The sequence below is a fragment of the Paroedura picta genome, chromosome 6 (genome assembly GCF_049243985.1).
Source record: "Paroedura picta isolate Pp20150507F chromosome 6, Ppicta_v3.0, whole genome shotgun sequence".
NCBI classification, from domain to species: Eukaryota; Metazoa; Chordata; class Lepidosauria; order Squamata; family Gekkonidae; genus Paroedura; species Paroedura picta.
The window spans coordinates 16,051,929-16,074,728 of record NC_135374.1 but is presented as its reverse complement, the minus strand read 5'-3'; the positions used below and the strand labels follow the sequence as shown (position 1 = coordinate 16,074,728).

General features: G+C 42.2%; 2 protein-coding genes across 6 annotated transcripts in view; one reads left to right on the top strand and one right to left on the bottom strand.

Moving 5' to 3' along the window:
- Positions 1-22,800, top strand: part of LOC143839468 (uncharacterized) — a 197,554-nt gene that overhangs the window by 65,396 nt on the left and 109,358 nt on the right. The window lies entirely within an intron of this gene.
- Positions 1-22,800, bottom strand: part of CEP126 (centrosomal protein 126) — a 29,619-nt gene that overhangs the window by 4,994 nt on the left and 1,825 nt on the right. Inside the window, exons 2-9 of one of the 3 annotated variants that reach the window (XM_077341510.1) lie at positions 20,366-20,485; positions 17,280-17,422; positions 16,287-16,383; positions 14,336-14,528; positions 8,914-10,921; positions 6,342-6,503; positions 2,506-2,615; positions 927-1,014 (exon numbers count right to left, since the gene is read on the bottom strand). In XM_077341510.1, the coding sequence (XP_077197625.1) occupies positions 927-1,014; positions 2,506-2,615; positions 6,342-6,503; positions 8,914-10,921; positions 14,336-14,528; positions 16,287-16,383; positions 17,280-17,422; positions 20,366-20,485 (2,921 nt within the window). Of the gene's footprint in view, positions 1-926; positions 1,015-2,505; positions 2,616-6,341; positions 6,504-8,913; positions 10,922-14,335; positions 14,529-16,286; positions 16,384-17,279; positions 17,423-20,365; positions 20,486-22,800 lie in introns of those variants that run through there. The other 2 variants (XR_013231713.1, XM_077341511.1) reach the window with 2 other exon arrangements.

Below are 22,800 nucleotides of genomic sequence, written 5' to 3'. Positions count from 1 at the left end.
AATATTACCAAGTGTGGATTATGGCTCTGCTATAATTGTGTCTGCACCGAACTATAAACCTGGCAGCATGCACTGGTACAGTTCTGCAGTGTTTGCAAGTTAGAGCTCTTTTGCCAAGCTTTTGGTTGGAGCTAGCGATTCAATAACATCTAATGCACCCCCCCCCCTTAAAAAACATTGCCATGTTTACATCAGTCTGGCAGCAGACCTATTCACTGGACATACTAGCTGTAATGCAACAAATTTTGTGTCCGGTGACACCTTTAAGGCTAACCAAGTTTTATTCAAGGTATGAGCTTTCACTTCCTCAGATACAATGGAATGTCTTGAAAGCTCATACCTCAAATACAACTGTGTTGGTCTTAAAGGTGCCACTGGACTCAACATTTCTCCTGCTGCTTCCGACCAACACGGCCACCCACTTGATTCTAGGTGTAATTGAGATGATGTTGCTGTTAGTTAAAGGTGGTTTAAAATGGTTTCGGGTATTATTTTCATTGTGTATCATGTTTACTGATGCTGTAAACTGTCCTGGGCAAGTATACCAAAAGGGTGGTATATAAATGGAATAAATAAATAAATAAAATTCGCTTTCACAATGGCTAAACCAGATGCACAGCAAGGACAAGGGAAAGAAAGAACCCTTTCCCCCCTTGGCATTACAAAGTGACAATTCAATCCTAGGACAAAGATGTGGGCACAATAGCTAGTTGGTGTTTTACGTTCTCTCAGCAGAGAAAATGGATACCCAACAAAGGCCTTGTACCTAGGGAGTTTATAGACTCACCTTTGGATTGCACTGTAAAACACATAAACATACTACTGATATAAATACCTTGGCGGTATTTATGGAGTAGAAATGGCACAGGGTACCTAGAAACAAGGAAGAAATACCTGTAGTAACGGATGGAAATGTGTTGCATTACCTTCGTCAGAATGACCAACCCCGCCTGTGGCATGCACTGGCTCGGAAGCAGACTGAGATGGTGCTAACTTCATGGCTTGCATTGAGTTCTGTTAAGAAAACAAACAAACAGTTTTTATCATCCAGCTGTTAAAAAATGAAAATGAATTTAATACTGCTTAAAAAATAGGTCAGCAACTGTGGACATGGTTCTGAACCATAGGGCAAATAGTGCAGTTATCAATAAGCAGAACAAGAAAGCATCTCTAACAGAGGTTGTTGCAATACGGTTGATATGCAGTAACCTGTTATGCTGAGGGGATGCCAAACTTTATCAATAGGAACAGGCAACATTAATGCAAGGAGACTTATGCTGCTGACTGAAAGTGATTATAAAGGTAAAGGTATCCCCTGTGCAATTCATGTCTGACCCTTGGGGTGACGCCCTCTAGCGTTTTCATGACAGACTCAATACTGCCATGGTTTGCCATTCCCTTCCCCAGTCATTATCGTTTACCCCCCAGCAAGCTGGGTACGCATTTTGAGCCAGCTGCTGGGATTGAACTCCCAGCCTCATGGGCAGATCTTCAGACTGCATGTCTGCTGTCTTACCACTCTGTGCTACAAGAGGCTCTAAAGTGATTATACTGCCTTATAAATGCTCTTACAGCTGGAACATCACAAAGAAATATTGCTGTGCTGGTTAATAAAATGACCTTTTATTGCAAGTGTTAGTTGTTCTTGAATCTCTTTCTGGATTTTTGGGCCTTCCCAATCACTTATTACCTACTCAAGGAACATTTTTACGCCACACTCTCTGTATTGTATACACTATATCTACAGGCTTCACAAGAATCCACATACAGAGCCACATTACTCTGAACTTGGGGCCACCAGAACTTGCAAATGAGGAGATGTACTGCTTTATGACACCCAAAGGGTCCAGCAGGCATTATGGACTAGTTATAGTACTTCCACCCTCAATGTCCCAGGTGTACATATACTCAACCCTGGTGGGTAAGAACAGCTTGGACTTCAGCGAACCCTGCTTGCCCATTTTTTCATGGATCTCATAGGCTTTGGAGGTGCCTTTGCACAAATGGATCTTGCTCTTGTTTAATCTGTATCTGACAATGGGTGCTGAGTGGCAACAAATGTTTCTGGAGACAAGGCGGCTATTGGTTGTGCTTCTGTTGGAGAGGTAACATACTCCAGTTTACGGGAAAAGGCAACCGCCCACTTTTTTGGAGACCCTGGAATGTAGGTGACCTTGAAACTGAGCCTGGAGAAGAGGGCCCAGTGGATTGATCTCTAGCTCAACCAGCTGAGAAGTCTTCAGGTGTTCCAGGTTACAATGACCAGTACACACCTGCACCAGATGTCAGGTTCCCTCCAGATGAAGCCCCACTTTCCACTGTACCATAGTGGTGGGAACAACAGGTCCAGAGAGAGCAAGAGACATCTCTGTCTTCTATTCAAAGTAATTTTTAAAATGTTCTTCACTGTATTATTTGTTATTTTTGCAACATAATATAAAAATCACCTTCTTCAAAAAAACAAAAAAGCAACCCATCAGTCCACCATTTCTCACTCAAACATACCTGTCCAAAATAAGAGGCCTTCCATCCCGCTACTTGTTTTCTCTGTTCTAAAAGAGCCCTGCGCTTATTTTCAATACTATCATAATGTATTTTTCGTCTTAAAACAGCGTCTGAAAGAGATAACAAACTACATTAAAAACCCTGTTTATATAAACCTGCAGTGATCCCCAGAAAGAGAAGAAATTAATATGCAGATTACCAAGATTTATTAAACTTTCGTTGTCAGAAATGCCAAATAGGTTAGATGGCAACTTCAGATACTTTCTGCAGATTGTCAAATCATCTTTCTAAAAATGCATGGCTGATGATGATTCTTAATATTTTGCAATGGCGGTTTCCAGTCCTTTTACCTGGAGGTATAACTGTTCACACATTCATTTATTCCACATGCATACACCCACCCTTAAGTTCATTCACTATAGTACCAGCAAACACAATCCTTTTCTAGCTTCTCGCTATTTGTCTTCTTATCACTACATCATTGTTTTTCCTCTCCTTTATTTCCTCTGCCAATCCAAACTTCTTGCTGAATATGAGTGTCCTTTATAGCAGCGGTCCCCAACCTTCTAGTAGTCGGGGACCGCCTCCGAGGTTTGGAGAGAGCCGGCGGCCCGGCCGCCGCCGCTCGCAAACGCGCACGCCGCTCGCAAACGCGCACGCGCAGTTGTCGCACATGCACGTTTTCGCCACTAGGTGGCGCTAACGCGCACGTGCAGAGGTGCTGCGCGTGCGCGTTTTTGCCAGCAGGGGGCGCAAACACGTGCGCGCGGCAGCTCCGCGCATGCGCGTTTGCGTCGCTGGCGTGCTGCCGGCCGTGCCTGCTTCTTCCCCCCCTCTCGCTGCGGGGGGGGGGGGAGGAAGGCGCGGCTGCTGGCGGCCCAGTACCATGGCCTTTGCGGCCCAGTACCGGGCCGCAGACCGGGGGTTGAGGACCCCTGCTTTATAGGTGCTGAAACTGCTGAAGCAGATCCATGCAAAGAATGGGATGCCTCTTACTAGTCCTGACCATGAAATCCTCAGCCATCCATGGTCAGGCAAGGAAAATCACCCCAAATGGGGGGCAGGTCCAAGTGAAGATTAGCAATGGGCCTGAACTGGCTCTTGAGCTAAAGTTCTTGACAAACCTTGGCCGTTCTGTGGTTAGCAAACTAAAGTTCATGGCAGGTCAACCACTACAACCTTTTCAAAGGAGTTTGTGGAGGTTTGTGGATGATAGACTTGCAGAGAGTGTCTACTAAAAAAAAAAGTTTACTAAACTTCAAAGCAAGGAGGTGGTGGAATTCTCCAGACTTAGAAACAGTCCTGTCACTGTCAAGGGAAGTTTCCCTCCCCCTTTGCTGGCCTTCATTTGTGGACACTGTGCAGTGCCACAGTAGCACAGGGGTCTGCTGGGTTTTCTGTACTGAACTGTTGTGCTCTGCTTGGAAAAATGTGTTATGAGTCCAGGCTCTGTTAGTGAGGACCCCTTGACAGGACCCCTTGCCTCAGTTGGATGAGAGCTTAGCTCAGCAAGATGCTCAACAGGCAGAGAGTTCTGACTAGCAGAAAGAAACTGAGTCACAGACAAACGAGGGCTTAGACTCCAAGGTTTTTGCAGAAGCCGCTTACTCCTCTGCCCAGTCTCCAGGTGCAGCTCCCAGCCCAGCCCACTTGGCTCACCTGAACCAATTAACCAACACAGGTGTGCCCAAAGAGAGCTGCAGTCTAAAAGGTACCTCACCAGATTAGCAAACCAGGTCTGTGAGTCATCACAAAATGGTGTTTCTAGCACACCAGGGCTGTTCTACTGCATCACAAACCAACGTTTTATGCCTAAAAGTTCATGACAATTCATGGTTTCTAAACCAGGAATGAGGCAAACCGAAGCAAATTACGTTTTCCTGGTTCATGCCCATCTCTAGAAAAGAGATTCATCCTATGTGGCAAACCAAGTTGCATCTGGTATAAGAAGCGCTAAGGAATCAGCCTCAGATAACAACTGAGACGCTTTCTTTGGTAAGTGATGCACAGTACTTTACATACTTTATGCCCTTAAATGTTCTGGGAGTAAAACAATTAGCACAGAGTCTGCAGGAGAAAAAGTACAGAATGGTACAATTCCTATGAAATTGCCTTATGCCAAGCCGGCCACTGGGTCCTCTGTGACCAGTACTATCTCATTTGATCAGCAAACACCTACAGGTCTCAAATTTGTAGATCTTTGCTAGCTCTTTTTCCTATGATCCCGTGCCCTTAACTTTCATCCCCACCAATTAAAAATCTGCTCCAAGTACATTCTTTTGGCATAGTAAATGGCAATCAGGGCTGAAAGCTTTAGATAAACCCACTGAAGTTGAGAGAAGCACTGAAAAGTGGTTGCAGTGCTGAATTAGAATCTGGGACATCCAGGTTTAAATCCTCACTTTATCACGGAAGCTTGCTGGATGACCGTGGACCAGTTATTCTCTCTCAGGCTAACCTGTCTCACAGGGCGGAGATGCAGAAATGCTAAATGAGGGGAGAAGGATGATATAAACTGCTTTGGGTCCCCATTGGGGAGAAAAGTGAGGTATAAATTAATAAACTGATTTAGTTGATCAGTTGGGGTTAATTTCAATTAGTAAGGGCACTTTTAATTGATGGGGCTGAAAGTTAAGGGCATACTTGTCGATTCTTAAGGCTACTTAGATCAGAATTGAAATTTGGAACAAATGCACACATCCATTTTCACTAATAACAGTACCCACATTGCTTGTAAGCCAAGCCTTGACAAATTTTCGTTGGCAAAATGTAGGAGCCAGACTCATTTTCTAGCCTTTAAGCTTTTGTATTTTAATAACTACATTTTTCAAATCATTGCAACCACAAAGCCTAAACCTAGCCTCTTCACAAGATCTTTGATGCCTCTTTGTCAATGGAGGCCCAAGGTAATGCTAATGACATTCTGCCATCTTAGCAAAGCTACTAGCACCCTACCTGGACCCGGAACACCTAGCCACAGTGATCTATGATGGAAAGCGCCCTGAGCTGGGAGGGAGGTACATAAATTTCAATATTTCAATATAAATAAAATAAATAAAGTTTGTGTGACACAAGCGTAAGTAAATATGGGAGTAATGCTGGTTGTCATCACTACAACCAAAGCCTAATCTTAATCTAACTTTCCCCCAATTTCTCATAATTTCATTATTGCTTTAAAAATCCATTTATATGAACACTGGAACCAGCATAGGATGCAGCTGGTTAAGAAATGAATTCATCCACCTCCATGGAAGGGTAAGCTGACATACGAACAAGTACTGACAAGAACTTCCCGCACATGCCTTGTTATGTCATACAACAACAAAACATACTGTGATGGGAAATGAGCTTTGGACAAACCGAGGCTTGCCAAGGGATGCTACAATAAAATCCCTGCTGAAAACACCAGGCACCACAAGGAAATCCCTAGGGGCCATGGTGACCTAGAGTCTGAAATTTGTCAAGTGCTGTTGTAAAGAACAAACAGCTGCAGAATAAACAAATTAGCCTGTTCCAGTTCACTAGTATAGACTTGCAGTACCATTTTCTCAACCAGCAATATAACTAAACGGTCAATCTTTTTCACGAGGATACCAAGTTCCTAGATTCTATCCTTTAAAATGTATGGCAGAATGTACATATTGAATATCTATTAAACTGGGATGTAGGCACTCTGTCCCAACAGGCTCCTTTGTGCTTGTATGCAGAGCTAAGAGACTGAAAGGACTGACAATCTAGGCTTCAACTATACACACTCCTGCCCCGGTTTTATGTGTTGGGATTCACTATGCGTGTTTACATAACTGCATAAATATCTGACAAAAGAAGGACCTTACTGCTTGGCTGAGAAGAAAAAAATCCATTCACCCTAAGACCTGGTTTCACAGCATTTATCAGAATGCCACCATCGATAGTGATGTGGGGCACACCAGTTCTAGCAGGCTGCGACTCCCCGTTGGTTGAATTATTGGGCTGTACAGAGCAATGCTTCGAATCCCCTGGAAGTGAAAGATAAAACGATGTCTAAAATTACATTATGAGCTCTACCCATCGGATCTCAATCAAGAGTTATCCTTTAAAATGGAGATAACTTTTTTTGTTCTGTGATTACAGGTGCTTATCCTGAGTCTACCCAATTTCTTGAATCCCAAGAATAGCTATGGAGCATAGTTACAGGCAGCCTAATGCATCTAATATACAAGCTTTGTGGTATGGGTTTGCCTGATGCGATATCACACATAATATTACAATGCCCTATTCACAAGGTACCTTGCCAGAAATTTCTTTCAACCATCCTGCAGAACAAGATTAATGCAAACAAAGGTGATATATGCCGGCAAATCCTTAATGCCACAAAAGTAGTTTCCAAATTTTTTAGAGACAGGTATCAAGGTCAATTCCAAACTGCTTACTTGAAACTATATACATGTGATGCTGTTTTTATATTCTGCTTCATATTGGGATTTTGTATCGATTTTACATTCATAGACCGTTTCTGCACTGGAGGTTTCATGCCGGGCTGCAGGCTGGAGTTTTAGTCATAGCAGGTTGCCTCACCTCTTCCTGCACCCACACGGGGGAGCATTTGGCCCGGTGCTCCTCATCTGCCCCTGATTTTTGCTCCTGCACGGGAGCTGGGGCAGTGAAGTTCCCAGTGCATAAACAGTCATACTGTTTTACATATTTTATATGCCATTGAAGGTATGTATGGACTGAATCCTAAGAAGAATAGTTATGGAGCACATTTATAGGCAATTTAATTGCACCGAATACACAGGCATGTACTAGGTTTGACAGTTAAGTATTCTCTCAGCACATGTTCTTTCAACCCTGTTGTGCCAGAAATCGCTACAATATGATAGCCAGGATGACGTCAGATGACAACCAAAATACTTCCTTTCAGGAAGACTCTGCTGCCAACGTAGTGATTGACAGGTCTGCAATGTGTTACATTAGGAGACACTCACTTTGTTAATATAGATACTAGCAACACATCTATTTTTATCAGCACCTCCCCCCAGTATTGTTTCATTAAGATTTTGTACAGTTAAGTAATTTACTGAAGAATGAAAACTATAAGTAACATTTTGAAAAACCCAGCTTGGACACAAAGAACTGCACAGGGAGTTCTATGTCGCCAAGGCAGGTTTTGACTAGTAGGTCCTGAAAAATGAAGCCCCTCCCCTCTGGAAAGCAGTATTATTGTTATTGTTATATTAATTTATTAGATTTATTATCCACCACTCCCTAACGGCTTTTTAAAAGGGTGGCGTTTCACAACCAGTTTATAATGCATCTTGGCAATAGCCATGCAAAAGAAAAGAACTGGCAAATTGCACTAGTGCTCCAAGGTCTTCTGAATGTCTTAAATATTGTCAAAAACAGACAGTGGGATGCAAGGCGATATATTCTTGAGCAAAGTCACATATCAAATTCTGATCCGATTCTAAAATTCAATATTATCCATCCATACTATTTTATAATATCCATATCAATCTTATTTTATTCTATGCATGAACTTTGATTTGTTGGAATTTGGAGAATATATAGTGTTTCACCAATCACAAATTTCAAAGGGGTGGGGCAACCACCTGCATAAATCATTTGGATGGGGCAAAACTGACAGCTGAAACGCCCTCCCATCTGCGGGCAGAAATATCCTCAAACAGTCCCCAAAGGTCTTTTTTTTTTTTAAATTATGTCTTTCACCCAAGATCCTTCTCCCTTCCAAATATGTGCCTCCTCTCCTCTATGAACGGCTTGTTTTTGTTCTGTTTTTAAACATTCCTCAGGAGTTTTGCTTTCCTGTCAGACAAAAGTCTCTAGAGGCCTTTGGGACTGAGAAGATCAAGGATTGAAAGGGATGAACGGATTAGGGTAGGCTTTTCTCAACTAGAGTTTCATGGCACCCTGGGGTTTCTTGATAGCCCTGGAAGGGTTTCCTAAATGAGTGGGAGCTAGTTAATTGTTAAACATTTATTGGCGATATGACCATATATGTTCATGTTGACATGCCCCTCCAATGGGATGGGTAGGCATATACACAACTATGCTCCCCAACCATATTCTGCACCATCATGCAACTTCTGCGGTTCCTTGAAGACTGAGGAATGTTTCAGGGGTTTCTCAGCCATAAGAAGTTGAGAAAGTCTGGATTTGGGGAAGAAGCCTGAATAAAATTCATGAATAAGTGGTGATCTGTTGGGTGGGGATGATGATGGGCCCTTGCCTTAAGCCAGCCTCAACTGTCTTTTGTTACAAATCTGTTATTTCCAAGGTTAACATGACCTGATATGCCTGAAACAAAGAGTTTCTTTATGTTCCTCTGAATGGTCTTCTTCTATTTGGGGGGAAATAAGAACAAAAAACAAACCTTTCTTATTTACCAAGAACTGAGATGAACCTTACCAGCAGCCCCATCCTTTTGGGGGTGTCCATTGGGCACTCCTTGCCACAAATGCTTTATTTCTTCATCCGTTGCAGTGCGATCCACGCACAATCCATTTTCTGAGTATACAGGGCTTCTTTTTATCGCATTATTGTCCCGCTCAACTGGTTGAGCAGTATTTGCTGTTTGACTGGTCATTGGCAAAGGATCACCCGTGACTGTACATGGAGGTTCGGATGGCCTCTCAGGGCCCACATGAGAAACATTCTGAAGGGAAGGGTTGTCTGTAGTGTCGTGATTCAAATCCTGATCTTCATTTGAAAGTGAGCTACCACTTTGATCCGTCCTTTCGTCTGCTACAGATAAGTACGGTGGATGAGGCACCATGATTTTCCCCTGAGTATTCGTAACACTGATGGCTTCACTGGCAGACTTTGGTCGGATAATGGTGCCCTTTCGGTTTTTGGAGGTGAAAGTTGAAGCTTTGGCAGATTTTGGTCTTTTGATCATTTTTGTTCTACCTTTGCGCGGGTTGGTTTTGGGGCTTTTAAGGTCACCAATACATGGAGATTTAATTTCGTCACCTTTTGATGTCATCCAGGCCTGCTTAGCAATATGATACCCTGTAGCTTCAAAAGAAATCAGAGTCTCAGCATTTCTCTCTGAGCCTCCAGAATTAGCAAGCTTGGCTGATTTCTGAATATGATCCTGCCCATTTTCCAGAAAAGCAGAATTAATAAGGCAAGAAGATGGAATGCTTCTAAGATTTGTTCTAGAAGTTGTGGCTTTAATGGAAACACCGGAAGACTGGGATGGCACGCGAGGTATTTCAGTGATTCTTTGCTCTGAACACTTTTCACTATCGTCAGTTTCTTGTACTCCATTAATTTCATCAAACCATCTAATCTTTTTATAGTTTCTTGGGAACTCGGTGTCTTTCCCTTTTGTTTTAGCCAGTTCAACACTGTCCCTGATAGCAGACACAGGCTGATTCCCAAATCTGATCCCTCTGTTTACCACCAGGGCTTTGAAACTATTGCTAGGCTCATATTTAGATTCTTTCTTCAAAATGCTTTTTGGCAGTTTCACTACTTTTCTCTTATCGTTGCCGTTCTGTTGATGGTCCTGGTTGGGTAAATTGGCTGCGGCAAAGTTTCCGTAGGAAACATTGTCATTCTGTTGATCAAGGTTGCTCCTATACGTGCCATCGAACAATGATGCTTCACCGTTAATATGATTAACGTATTTCTCCATTTCGGCACCTGCTGCACCGTCTGTGTCTTCAGTACACCTGGTTGCACGAACATCTTTTCCCTTCTGCCAATAATTTACTGAGAGGCCATTATTGCAAGGAGTGGTAGACCTCCACTGTCCAGTAGGAAAGGCTACAGGTGTTGCAGCAATTGGATTGAGGGGCTGTGCTAATGAGGTCCTGTTATTCTGGAGAACTTCAGAATGCTTCTCTGGTACTAAAGCAACTGGAGATGGATCAGGGGGAGCTGTGGCTTTGTTGAATATGAGTACAGGTTTATCAGTAGCTAATGTATCCTCGGTGCTAACTGTTCCAGAGGATGGATTCTTCAACAAAGTGCATTTTTCACCTCTTTTATTTTGCATAAAGGCTAGATTTTCATCAAAAGTACATCCCTTGGACTCTTTCTGTTCAGATGCACTTGGAAGGGAGGGGTTCTGATCAGGACCACACACCTGCTCCTCAGGAATCATAACATTATGTTTAACTAAAATATCATGAAAATGAGAGTTTCTTTGGATATTTGAGGTGTTTAAACTCATGAGCCAATTATTTACATGTTGGTTTTTAGAAAAAGTCATGTTATCATAATCAGAGAAACTTTTGTTTTTAGCATGTAAGTCCTGTGAATGGTGTAATGCGGGGTCCAAATGGGCCGACGCAGAAGAAGCATCACTGGGTGTTGCAAAGCTTTCAATTTGGTCACCGGCTTCGAGGCTATCTGCACTGGGAGTGCTTTCTGAATTGGCTATTTCATTCACTTCTTGATGAAAACTCTGCGACAGAAAAGCAAATGGATTATGAATATTATGAGCACATCGCCGCTTTAAGTTTTTAGACCAGCTTAGATGAAAACTGAGGAAATTCGACTGTATTTTGTATTTGAGGGTTGAAGTTCACCAAAAGACAAGATGTTACAGACATTCTTATCTGCCTTACGTGTGCTATAAAAGAAAAACAAGCCACAGGCTTTAATAGGAAGCTGTCGTACTTCTGGAGAGCCATGCTACATTTCTATGAAAGTGTTTGAGATACAGAACATCCGTATCCAAGCATGGTCAGAAGCGTTAAAAATCCCAAAGAGTCAATTCTCTTTAACAGGTATCTGCATAGAAACACTGATTTCAATTTCAGAAAAAGGGTGAGAGCTGAGATGGTTTTTTGTATTTTACTTTTTACTACTTGAAGGAGTCTTTTTCTTTCCTTCTTAAAAATTGACTTCTCCAGCCTGTTTTATATGTAGAAGAACTTTTTTTTTGTACACTGCTTTTTACTACCCGAAGGAGTCTCGAAGCCTACCCATCCTCTCCCCACAACAGACACCCTGTGAGGTAGGTGAGGCTTAGAGAGCTCAGAGAGAACTGTGACCCAAGTCATCCAGTTGGTTACATGTGAAGGAGTGGAGAATCAAACCAAGTTCCCCAGATCAGAGATCCCCACACTTAACCACCACACCAAGCTGGGTACAAACTCCTAATACCCCATTTGCTTTATATTCTAGGAGCCTGGCCTGCACAAGGGGGAGGGGATATGAATGTCTGATTTTATATCTGATTTCACGTGGTTTAGCCAGATACTTCTTTTCAAAAATACATTAACTACCATGCTGCACATTTAGTCAATAGGCTACCTAGGAAATGCTCTAGTAGTCCTAACCCAGAAAATATCTAACATTGCAAGAGCAGTTTAAATTTATTAACAGTGAGATCCCACTCAGTGCTATGCCCTTCTAAGACCACTAACTTCAATGGACTGAAAAGGGTTTACCTCTCTCAAAACAGCAACCAACAGGCAAACACACATTATAGGCACTATTACTTGTTAAAATAGAATCAGAATCCAGTCGCACCTTTAAGAACGACAAGTGCTTGCACTCGAAAGCTCACGCCTTGAATAAATCTTTGTTGGTCTTAAAGGTGCTACTGGACTCTGATTTTATTGTGGTACTTCAGACCAACACAGCTACCCATTTGAATCTATCGTTAAAATAGATTTAGTTTTTAGGGATGTCAGTGGGGAACAAATTTTTACTGTGGTTAGCAAAGCCTGCATGGATCTTTTACTGGCTTGAATTATTTTTTTTTAAGAATCTTTATGGGCCTGAAATGAGATGTGGATGGAGTTCAGTACTTAATAATATAAAGATGCACAGTTTGAGCTCTGAAGTCCTCTACACAAACAACGGTTGGCTGCAATAATTGTGACTGACATAAGCAGTAGAATCAGGTATATACTGTTTCTTATCAACAATACTTTATAACAAAGAATTACATCAAGTGGAAAATTATAACAAAAGCATCATTCACTAAATGAACACGTAACATTTATTGTGTCGTACTGCTATCTGCCTCTCTGTTAAACTCTACAACACATTAATAATCCCCAGAAGGGAAGGTCAAACTTTTCTTGATTTACTTGAAAACACTCAGCGGCCCCTAGTGGCAAGCTATGTTGAAGCAAAAGAAATTGGTCCGATTAATTTTTCCAGTTGATCCACTAAATTTATTGTAGATTTAGACTATCCAGAGTACAGATCCTACCTTCCAAGGGAGTCTAAACAGAGGCAGTGAATTGATTTTATTTATTTATTTATTTATTTATTCATTTGATTTTGATACTTTTTTGACTGTAGTATACCACTACAATGACAGAATATGCAATTTTCTTGCCAAAATACGGATTTGTAATATTTTTGCTGTTCTGAATTAGTAACAGCTAGTAAAAACTTGCTAACTCTTTAAAAAGGAAATTATATGACATCATTTCAAAAACCAAAACTAAAAAAACTGTATGAATTATTCCCTCAATAAAGCCACATCATCTTCTGTCTTGGATAACAGGATCTCCATTCCTACTCATGTTTGATGAAGGCTCTTGAAACGTTCTTCCCTGAAAATCTAGTTGGCCTTGAATTTAACAGTTCTGCAGCAGAAACCATGTGGCTACCCTCTGAAGCTTTCATGAGTGTTTTCGAAACTTTTAATAACTATAAGTATGTTTTAAAAACTGTTATAGCTAATAACTAAATAATACCCCGGAGCTGAGGAGCAGACTCATGGTGACATCCTAAGCAGAGTTACACCTTTCTAAGTCCACTGAAGTGAATGGGCTTAAAAGGGTGGCTCTGTTTAAGAGTGCACTGTGACCCCATTCCTCAGCCCCTGCTCCTCATTCCAAGCAGTACCTTTTTGGACTATTGCACAATTATTAGAGAGCAGCCAGGTAACTGACTAATAAAGATTACAGGCCTGTTCTACCGACTTGAATGGAATTGGCCATTGGATGCTCCAAGATCCTCACCCTGCCAGCATGGTGTAGTGGTTAAGAGCGGCGGACTCTGATCTGGGGAATTGGGTTTGATCCCCCACTCTTCCACGTGCAATCAGCTGGGTGACCTTAGGTTCTCTCAGAGCTCTATTAGCCCCACCTCCCTCTCAAGGGGTCTGTTGTGGGGTAGAGGATGGGTAGGTGAGCGTAAGCCGCTACGGAACTCCTTCACGCAGTGAAAAGCAAGGAATAAAAAAAGCTATTCTTCTCTCTATGAATAGCTAGGCAGACTACAAAACACAATGACACACCCAGCATAGAGATCTGACAATTGGGATGCCAGTCCCCAGGTGGTAACAGGGGACCCCCTGGAATTATAGTTCCTCTCTAGGCTAAAGAGATCAATTCCCCTGGGGAAAAAGGACTGTTTTGGAAGGTGGACTCCATGGCATTATACTCCATTGTGGTCCCTCCCCTATCCCAAATCCCACCTATATCTGGCTCTACCTCCAGTTTCCAGGTGTTTCCCAACCCAAAATGGACAAACCTATCTGGCAAGGATCAGGAATGCCTTGGTCATGCCCTATGTAGTAGTCAACCTGTGGTCCTCCAGATGTTCATGGACTACAATTCCCATGAGCCCCTGCCAGCAAACGCTTGTAGTCCATGGACACCTGGACCACAGGTTGACTACCCCTGCCATATGGAGTGTCCCTTCAATATGCCAGGTGTGCATGGCAACCTTGTGCTTCCTGTTTTCATAAGTCCTGTGCTTCGGAGTTCTTAAGAGAATGCTGGAGCTGGAGCTGCTGTATTCCCACTGAAATCAATAGCCTTAAGCAGTCAAAGAGCTACTTCTGCTCAGGTGGTCTGTGAATTGAAGCATTTAGTTGGGAAAGAAAGTAATTTTCTGCTTACGATACCTGAAGGTTGCTGAGATGCTGTTCTTGCAGCTGCTGCTGCATTTCCTCCAAATTCTGTTGTATATGAAGGTGGTTTCTATCCAGATTGGCCCTTTCATTACCCTCCATTATTTTATCACCACCAGTTTTTGCCATGTTTTGTTTCCACTGAAAAGGGCCATTTCGGGTTGCCAAGGACGCTGTGTCACTAGTTCTTAAAAGGGATGAAAAAAATAAATTTACTTTGAGCTATTTTTCTTATTGGTTATTTGCACAAACTTCCATATTAATTTCCTAGAAAACTGATATGATACTCAGAATGTAACATTTGGAACAACTTGAAGCATTTCATAGCTGTATGTGGCACTTGTAAGAAAATACACTGCCAAGGAAATTCATCCCAAATGGTCACCCGACTAGAAAGATTTGTTGTTGTTGTATTTGATTGCACTGTTAAATATTTTGTTAAGAATCTACAATGTCCTGAAGGAGTCTAAAAGATGTGAAATGTCTGAAAGCAGAGAATTTGGTGCCACAATAAATAACAAAGACAGGGATCTTCCAAAACCCTTTTATGTACAAGAAAGTGCCTGAGATATTGCTGGGAGGAGGGGAGTGAAAAGTAAAAGGGGAAATGAAGGTGTGATGCTGAAAAATAAGAAAAAAACTCTAGGAGAAAATAAACTGAGTACTGAAAAAAGAGAGAACAGGAGAGAAAGCCATGAAAGTGAGTAAATGAGAATTTCTTTTAAAAAAGCAAACATTGGAACTTAGGGTTCTACCGCAACAGAGAATGTGAAGTTGTTCCTGAAGGTGCAATTATATGTGATGCTAGAGCAGCGGATCTCAGCCGCCCTAACACCGCGACTCTAACTGCGGCGGCAGTGCGCGCACACAGGGACGCACGCTTGTGTGAAGGTGTGCATGCAGGCACTCAGCGATCTTGAGGCGGCATGGAGGCGGCCAGGTCCATGGCTCTGTCACCACCGGCCACCGGCACCACCTGCTGCTGTGGTGGCAGCAACCTGTCCTGGCGACCCCGCAGAAGGGTGCAGGTGACCCCACTTGGGGTCAGGACCCCAAGGTTGAGAACCACTGTGCTAGAGGGTCCATATACAGGGATCCCAAGATTTTTAAAACTCAAAACAAAATGCAAGGATATGTGGAATTCTGAACAGGAATTCTGGTGTAAATTTTTCCAATATGAAAAGGCCCCAAAGGTGGCTGCTACTTATTCAATGGGGCAGCATACAGGATCTGATATAAGTGCCTGTATATTTGTTCAAATGGGGCAAATAGCTGTTCCTTGGGGCCTTTTCTGATTGGGAGACCAACATGGGGGGAAGGTTAGAGTCCTTCTCCCCTAACACCACAGTCCTGTTCAGTTTTGGAATATGCCACCATGATATTTCTGCTTAAAAAAACAAAGTGGAGAGTTTATATACAGAACTTCTAGTCGCATGTAATTGGACTCGGAGAGGTACAAATTCAAATCTCCTTTCAGGCACAAATGTTACTGGGTAAGCTTGGGCCCTACGCTATGTCTCAATTTAACCTAGCTTACGTTAGGTTACGTTATGAAGATTATAAGGCCATATACAGTGTGAATGAAAGGGGTGAAACATATAATAAACAAATTTGAGACAGGAAGAAACACTGAATTAAGCAAAAGTGAAGAAAGTATTGAGAACTTACCCTGAAGGGGGGGGGGGAACCCAAAAATCGTTTCAGGGGAATGCAGTGGACTATTTGAGACAATTGCAGATAACAAAAATATTTAAAATGGCCCCAGGTGTCTGCAAATATTACCAAGTTAAAAAAACACAGCCCACTTTGTAGCTGACATGTGCTGTTACCTCTGCTTCCGCCATCTTAATGAGATTTATGGCAGACGTTTTGTCAAAAATCCCTCAAATTAACATACAGTTCTTGCAATGACTGTATATTTGAGGTAAATAAACAGACAGTTTACCTGCTATCGCCTCTGTACAGTGGCAACTGTAAACCAGTTATCTGAATTTTTCCAAAAGCCTCATCCAGTTTAGGTTCTGGTTTTCTCTGCACTAGGACTTTTTTTTAAAAAAAGAGAGATTCAGCCTTGAAAAGTAGTTTGCAAACATGTCAAGTTCTTAACATTAAAAGACTGAAGGTTAATCATCAAAAGACTGATCCCACCCCAACAACTTCCATTTCAGTACTTAATATTTTGTTTCCTTCTCACTGTGTCTTACAATGCAATCCTACTTCAGTACATGAAGCCCCCCCCCCTCAGTGGGAAATGATGCTTCCCCTGGATTGGGAAAATAGTGTAGAGGAGAGGGAGGAGCCCCTCCCTTAATTCATGTTGATGGATTTGGGAATATCTAAATCAATTACCAGAGAATTATTATTTCCTCACCCTATCCCACCACAAATCTAAAACTTGGCAAGGCCAGAATGCACCACTACCAACTCTCTCCCCCTCCCCAATTTGATGAGTGAGTCGGAAACATTAACTCACATTTGGACTTTGGTGTATTCGTGACAGCCAGTCTAGAGAAGAATATTTAAGTGAAATACCACATTGCATAGCTTCACCCTTGGAAAGCTGACGGAGAGATCAGACTGTGCTAAAATTGCCCCCTATTTTTATAGTGTGCACTCATTCCAATAATAAACACTGAGGCTAAACTAAGTAATGCACAATAAATCTAATGTGAATGCGGGGTGGATGGTTAAAGGGAAATTTATGGAGTCAAATAATTGAAAGGAGATTCTGAAATACTTTTATTGTATTTCATAGGGATGCCCGCTCCAAAATATGCAGTTCTGCTCACAAAGCAAGCCAATTTCTGCAACACAAGAACAAATGTGAAATTAACCAGTCAAAAGAGCCTGTCACTGATCTGGTAGCCATTAAACTGCAATGGCCTGGCATACTTCTTCAGACTGTCCACATTAGAAGCATCTTTTAAAGTGTACAAACCTCTCTTTCGCTGTGCGTATGGCAGATGGCCACGCTGAAACTTTTCAGTGGCTTCCTGCTGTTTGAGTTTCCGCTGCAGTAAGATGTGTTCTCTAAATTTTTGCTCTTTTTCTTCCTCTTCTTTCCATTTTTCTTCAAGGGCTCTATTTAAGAACAACTACTTTTTAAATAAAAACAATTGCCATGAAATTGCAAGTGGTCTTTTTGAAAATGACTTGTTAAGGTTTTTTTTTTGTGCTTAAACCCTCCTGTCCCAAAATAATGTCATACTTTAGAGACTTATTACAACCCATGTCTCAAGCTTGGCAGTTTGCAGATACCGTGAACAGCATGGATCCTGCCTCTTAAAACTAGGTGCCAAGGTTATTGCACACACATCCAAGGCTGTGGCGGCACTGTAATGGCTCCTGTTCTCCATATGGACCCAAGCATTGGACCCAAGCATTGTGAAGCCAACAACTATGGTACAGCTATTTACAGCAGTCACAACAGTTCCTCACCACAAAGTGCCATTCTATGGAAGGGGTCGCCAAACTGTACTCTATGGACTTCTGGAGAGTCACAGGTTGGCTACCCCTCATTTATCACACAGTGTTACTACTTTGGAGTTGCTGCAACCATTCTGATCAGTCACAAGCAGAACTGAGAGTTGTTGCATGGCCACTGGTCCAGGAGGGATACTAGTTTCTAGTGACAACTGGGGTTTGGTGAGGATCAGCTGCCTGGGCTGGACAAGAGTTGCATCTGTGCTGCACAGCACTCCCGATCATCCCTGCAGTTTTGCACAACTAGTGTGTGCTACACAAATAACAGTGGAGCAACTTTCGAAGGACAGCTGGAATTTTGGAAGCAACCAACAGCCTCACTTTGATGAAAACATTAAGTTTTTTGTTTTTAATGTTTTTTTATTTGTATGTTTTCAAAGTCAGTTGTTACCTGCCCTGAGCCAACCAGGGAAAGGTGGAATAGAAATAAAAATGTGTTAATATTATTATTACTAGTATCAAAGCCCAATTTTAAAAAATGGGCTTTGAAAGAGGTGGCAGGCAGGACAGCGTGAGAGGGTGGCCACGGCTCCCTTTGGCCCGCAAAGCGGGCTAAAGGGAGTGGAAACCCCCCTCCCACTGGTGGCAACAGGGCTTTGTTTGCAGGAAGGCTGCAAGCTCCCCCCCACCGCTCCCTCCCAGCAGGAGTATACCTGTGGGCCGCAAAGCCCTGTCATTGCCTCTCTCCTTGTGGGCAACAATGGAGGCTGCAGCCACAAGCCTTCTAGCTGGCAAGGAGGGAGGGTGGGAGCTGGGAGAGGAGGGCTAATCAGGGTGGACCTGGACGGACAGGGCTCCGGACAATCTCCTCCCAGGAGGCTGTTTCCCAAATATATAAGGGAGCGAAATAGTGTTAAGGATTATTATTTACTAGTATTATCTTGAACTCAATGAGCAATGTGCATGCCCAGTTACTAACAGAGCACACACACTGCCCCTTTTCTCTTCTTGTGGTCCGCAAGCTGCATGAGTATGAAGACCCCCTAAACAAACACAGCCTGAAGCCCCCCTAACTGTACAGTACCTCAGGGCCCTGGAACCATGCTACTGGGATAAACAGCTTTTGGGTCTCCCATCTAAATAACAAGCAGCGTCAACCTAATTAGCTCTAAGATCTGCTGGGAGAAGGCATGCCTGGGCTATCCAGGTGATAGCAAAAGTGTATTCTGATATTGCAAAACTAAAGCATGGGAAATAAGGGATGTAATGCATTAACTACTATTAACTCGGACGGTATTGGAACGCTGAAGTTGTTTTCCAATTTCTGTATACCTAGGACTGAAACATCAAAAATCTAACCTGAAATAACCTGAGATATATTGATAAAGAACAATTTTTTGTATTAATTCCTTCCCACAGAAAGAAAAGAATGTTTAACATCAAATTTCACGCTCACAAAAATTAATCTAACTACAGACCAAGGCTTGCTCCACATCGAATTATCTCCCCCCCCCCCAATCTGAAAAAAAAACACCTCAGTGATTCTGGATCAGACTTAAGGTTTTGGTAATCACCTTCAAGGCCATATGTGGTCTGGGCCCAGTGTACCTGAGGGACCACCTCACTGTCTATACCCCCCAAAGAGCTCTATGCTCTGCCACTTCCATTTATGGCTTTAAAGGTGAAAAGAACAGTTTGAATTGACACTGGAAAGATATACATTTGATAATACTAAAAATAAATAAACGGGTAGGCATTGCAGCTGCCAGTGTAGCCTTGTCCATAACTAGAAAACTATGTTGTGTTCCAGTCAACACTCTTACCACAGCATTACAAGCTACCACAGCTTCAAAATAATCTAACAAATAATCTGTACAAAGCCCCTGTGCAGCTGTCAGATCAGAGATCTACTTACTATTTAGCACGTGACAAGAAATCAGCATTAAAGTAATTATTCTTTACACATAACACTTGCTCTAGGCAATTGAAACATGGCATCCCAGCAACATTCAGGGTTTTCAACGGTCCATGTCTAGCCTGAAACTCCTTGAGTCAAATCCCTTCTCACTGCACCCTTCTTCAACCTCCCTTGCAAAGCTGCGATTTTGCAGTACCCCTCCTGCCCCTTATTGAGACTATAAATACAAAGCCTCTTATATTAAGACAAGTATGGATGACATCAAAAAGAATATGCTAGGTTAGCAATGTAAATAAAAGACTCCGGAATCTTTCATTACCTGGCCATATACTATTTCAGGTGGATTCAAGTCATGAACTCAGCACATTTCTTGATTGCACCAGGGTAAACCAGTACTGTAACAGAAAGCTAACAAGATACCTTACCCTCCAACTATGATTTAGCTTAGCACCAGTTTTAAAAGGTCAGCAATATTCAGAGTGTTAACCTTGCTCGCTATGATTCTAGTCAAACAATCAAGCTTTATAAAGGAAGTTTAAAAAATCTGATTATCACAGTTAAATGTCACATTTCTTCACCCCTTAGAAGCACATTGGAAACTTATTGTAAACAAACGATCACAGATATTCTGCACCTTTTTAAAACATCTTAAGTATAGAAAAACGTAACCTATACTTGCATACCTCCTTCGTTTATTTGTTTCTAGAAAATGTTTTCGCGCTCGACTGTGAAGCTGTCTTTGATCCTTTAGCAAGTCGTGACGTTCTTTTGATAAGTCCCTCTCAAGAAAAATCCTTAGATTTCTGTTTTTGACGTTAAAGACAATGGACTCCGTGGTAAAATCCCCCAGAAACCCCAGTTAATTGCTTATGATCTAAATAAAAAAATTAAATTTATGAAGTTTTTAATGTCCCCATTTCCATTAATCCTTTCACAGGAAATAAATGTATACAGCACATTAAAAAATGAAACCCAGTCCTGCTTCTTAAATATTTGACCAACTAATTGAACCCCCATTGACATCATCATCAGTATATATAATTATCCTAAAGGTAAAGGTATCCCCTGTGCAAGCACCGAGTCATGTCTGACCCTTGGAGTGACGCCCTCCAGCATTTTCATGGCAGACTCATTCTCTTCCCCAGTCATTACTGTTTTACCCCCAGCAGCAAGCTGGGTACTCATTTTACCGACCTCGGAAGGATGGAAGGCTGAGTCAACCTAAGCACACTTAAATAGAATTAAGTTCCACTGAAATTAACAGTAATTAATTCCATGTCATTCAGCATCTTATATGGCCTGTAATGCAAAACCAAAACAAAAGAAGGAGTCACTCTGCGCTGCCTCAGGACCACGGGCTTTAAGACAAGAGATACACACAAGTGGTCCTTTGCACAGCAACCCTAGACTTCCTAGTTGGCCTCCTATCCAAGTACTAACCATAACCAACCCTGCTTAGCTTCTGAACTCTGATACGATCAGAACTCTGATAAGATCAGCCTAGCTATAACTACCCAGGCTTCTGCAATAGGGATGCCTACCCCAGTTATAGATTCCGAAACACAGACACATTTATGGCTTTTTGTTGTTGTTGTTGGTCCAAAAATATACTTTTTAAAACCACCACGCATGAGGCATCTGAGACAATCCCTGACACACATGCAGAACAGCAGTGCAATTTTTGCTCAGCATGCCGGGCTCATTCTCCACCTAAAAGACTAAGTTTAGCCCCTGGGTTGCTGGCAACACTGCTCAGCATGCTCTCAAATGTGCCTGTCCAACAACAACATAGAATCATAGAGTTGGAAGGGGCCATACAGGCCATCTAGTCCAACCTCCTGCTCAACGCAGGATCAGCCCAGAACATCCTAAAGCATCCAAGAAAAGTGTGCATCCAACCTTTGCTTGAAGACTGCCAGTGAGGGGGAGCTCACCACCTCCTTAGGCAGCCTATTCCACTGCTGAACTACTCTGACTGTGAAAATTTTTTCCCTGATATCTAGCCTATATTGTTGTAGTTTAAACCCATTACTGCGTGTCCTTTCCTCTGCAACCTTAACTTCTCTGCTGGTTTTCTGAAAACACACGCTTCCCACCTCTGATGTAAAATGTTAATAAAACTGGCTGGAAAGCAACTGTGCCGGGTTCAACGCAAGAGACATTCAGCATAGCATCCTGGCAGTAAAGCCCAAGCTATGTTAGCTCAGAGGTAAACCGACAGTTTTGTGTATTAGCAAAAAAATCAATAAGAGTCTCTGTTTCCTACTGTTCTCTCAGCCTTTGACAACATAACAGAGCCTGGAAGAGCAACCTGAAACACACCTACTCAGAAGTAAGCCCAACTTTGATTCAATGGGACTTATTCCCAGAACAGTATTATTTGACTTGCAGCCTGTGGCTCCAATTCGGTCCACTAAGAACAGGTATTCAAAGATCAAAAGCAAATCTCAGTTTGCGAATTGAGGATGAAGGTCAGTTGCATGTCTGCAAAAAGTGCAGACTATTTATTGCAAGTTCCCTGGGACTGCAATTCTCAATACGCTCGGTCAGGAGTCAGCCATACTGAACTTCACAGGATTTTATTTTTGAGAGTGCATGCTTAGAATTGCACTGTGGGACCTCACCATCCATATACCACACAGCAACAAACTCCAATTTGCCACCAAACATGCACTTGACTGGAAGCCCAATGCAATCCCAGTTCTCTGCTTTGCTACACATATTATGAGTTTTTTTTTTATTTGAGAAGCACAAGTGTACAAAGCCATTATGAAGCTAAGGCTGTCTCTGGCTTCCTCTTGAACACAAACCTGGGTTTACTGCCACATAGTGTGAAACCAAAGAATGAATCTCTGTGATAGGCATGTACTTCTGAATACCTGTCTGATTAATTTCACACTTTCAACCTGGTGAGATATACACTCTGACCCTATGCCAAGAGTTAGATAGGTTTAGAAAAGCTGATTTCAGTGGCTAAGTCTAACTCTCAGTAGGCAGAACAAAGTTTGAGTCCAGTGGCACCTATAAGGCCAACACAGTTTTGCTCTGAGTATAAACTTTCATGTGCAAGCCCACTTCTTTGATACACTGAAAAGAGGAATGAAGAAAAATAAGTGGG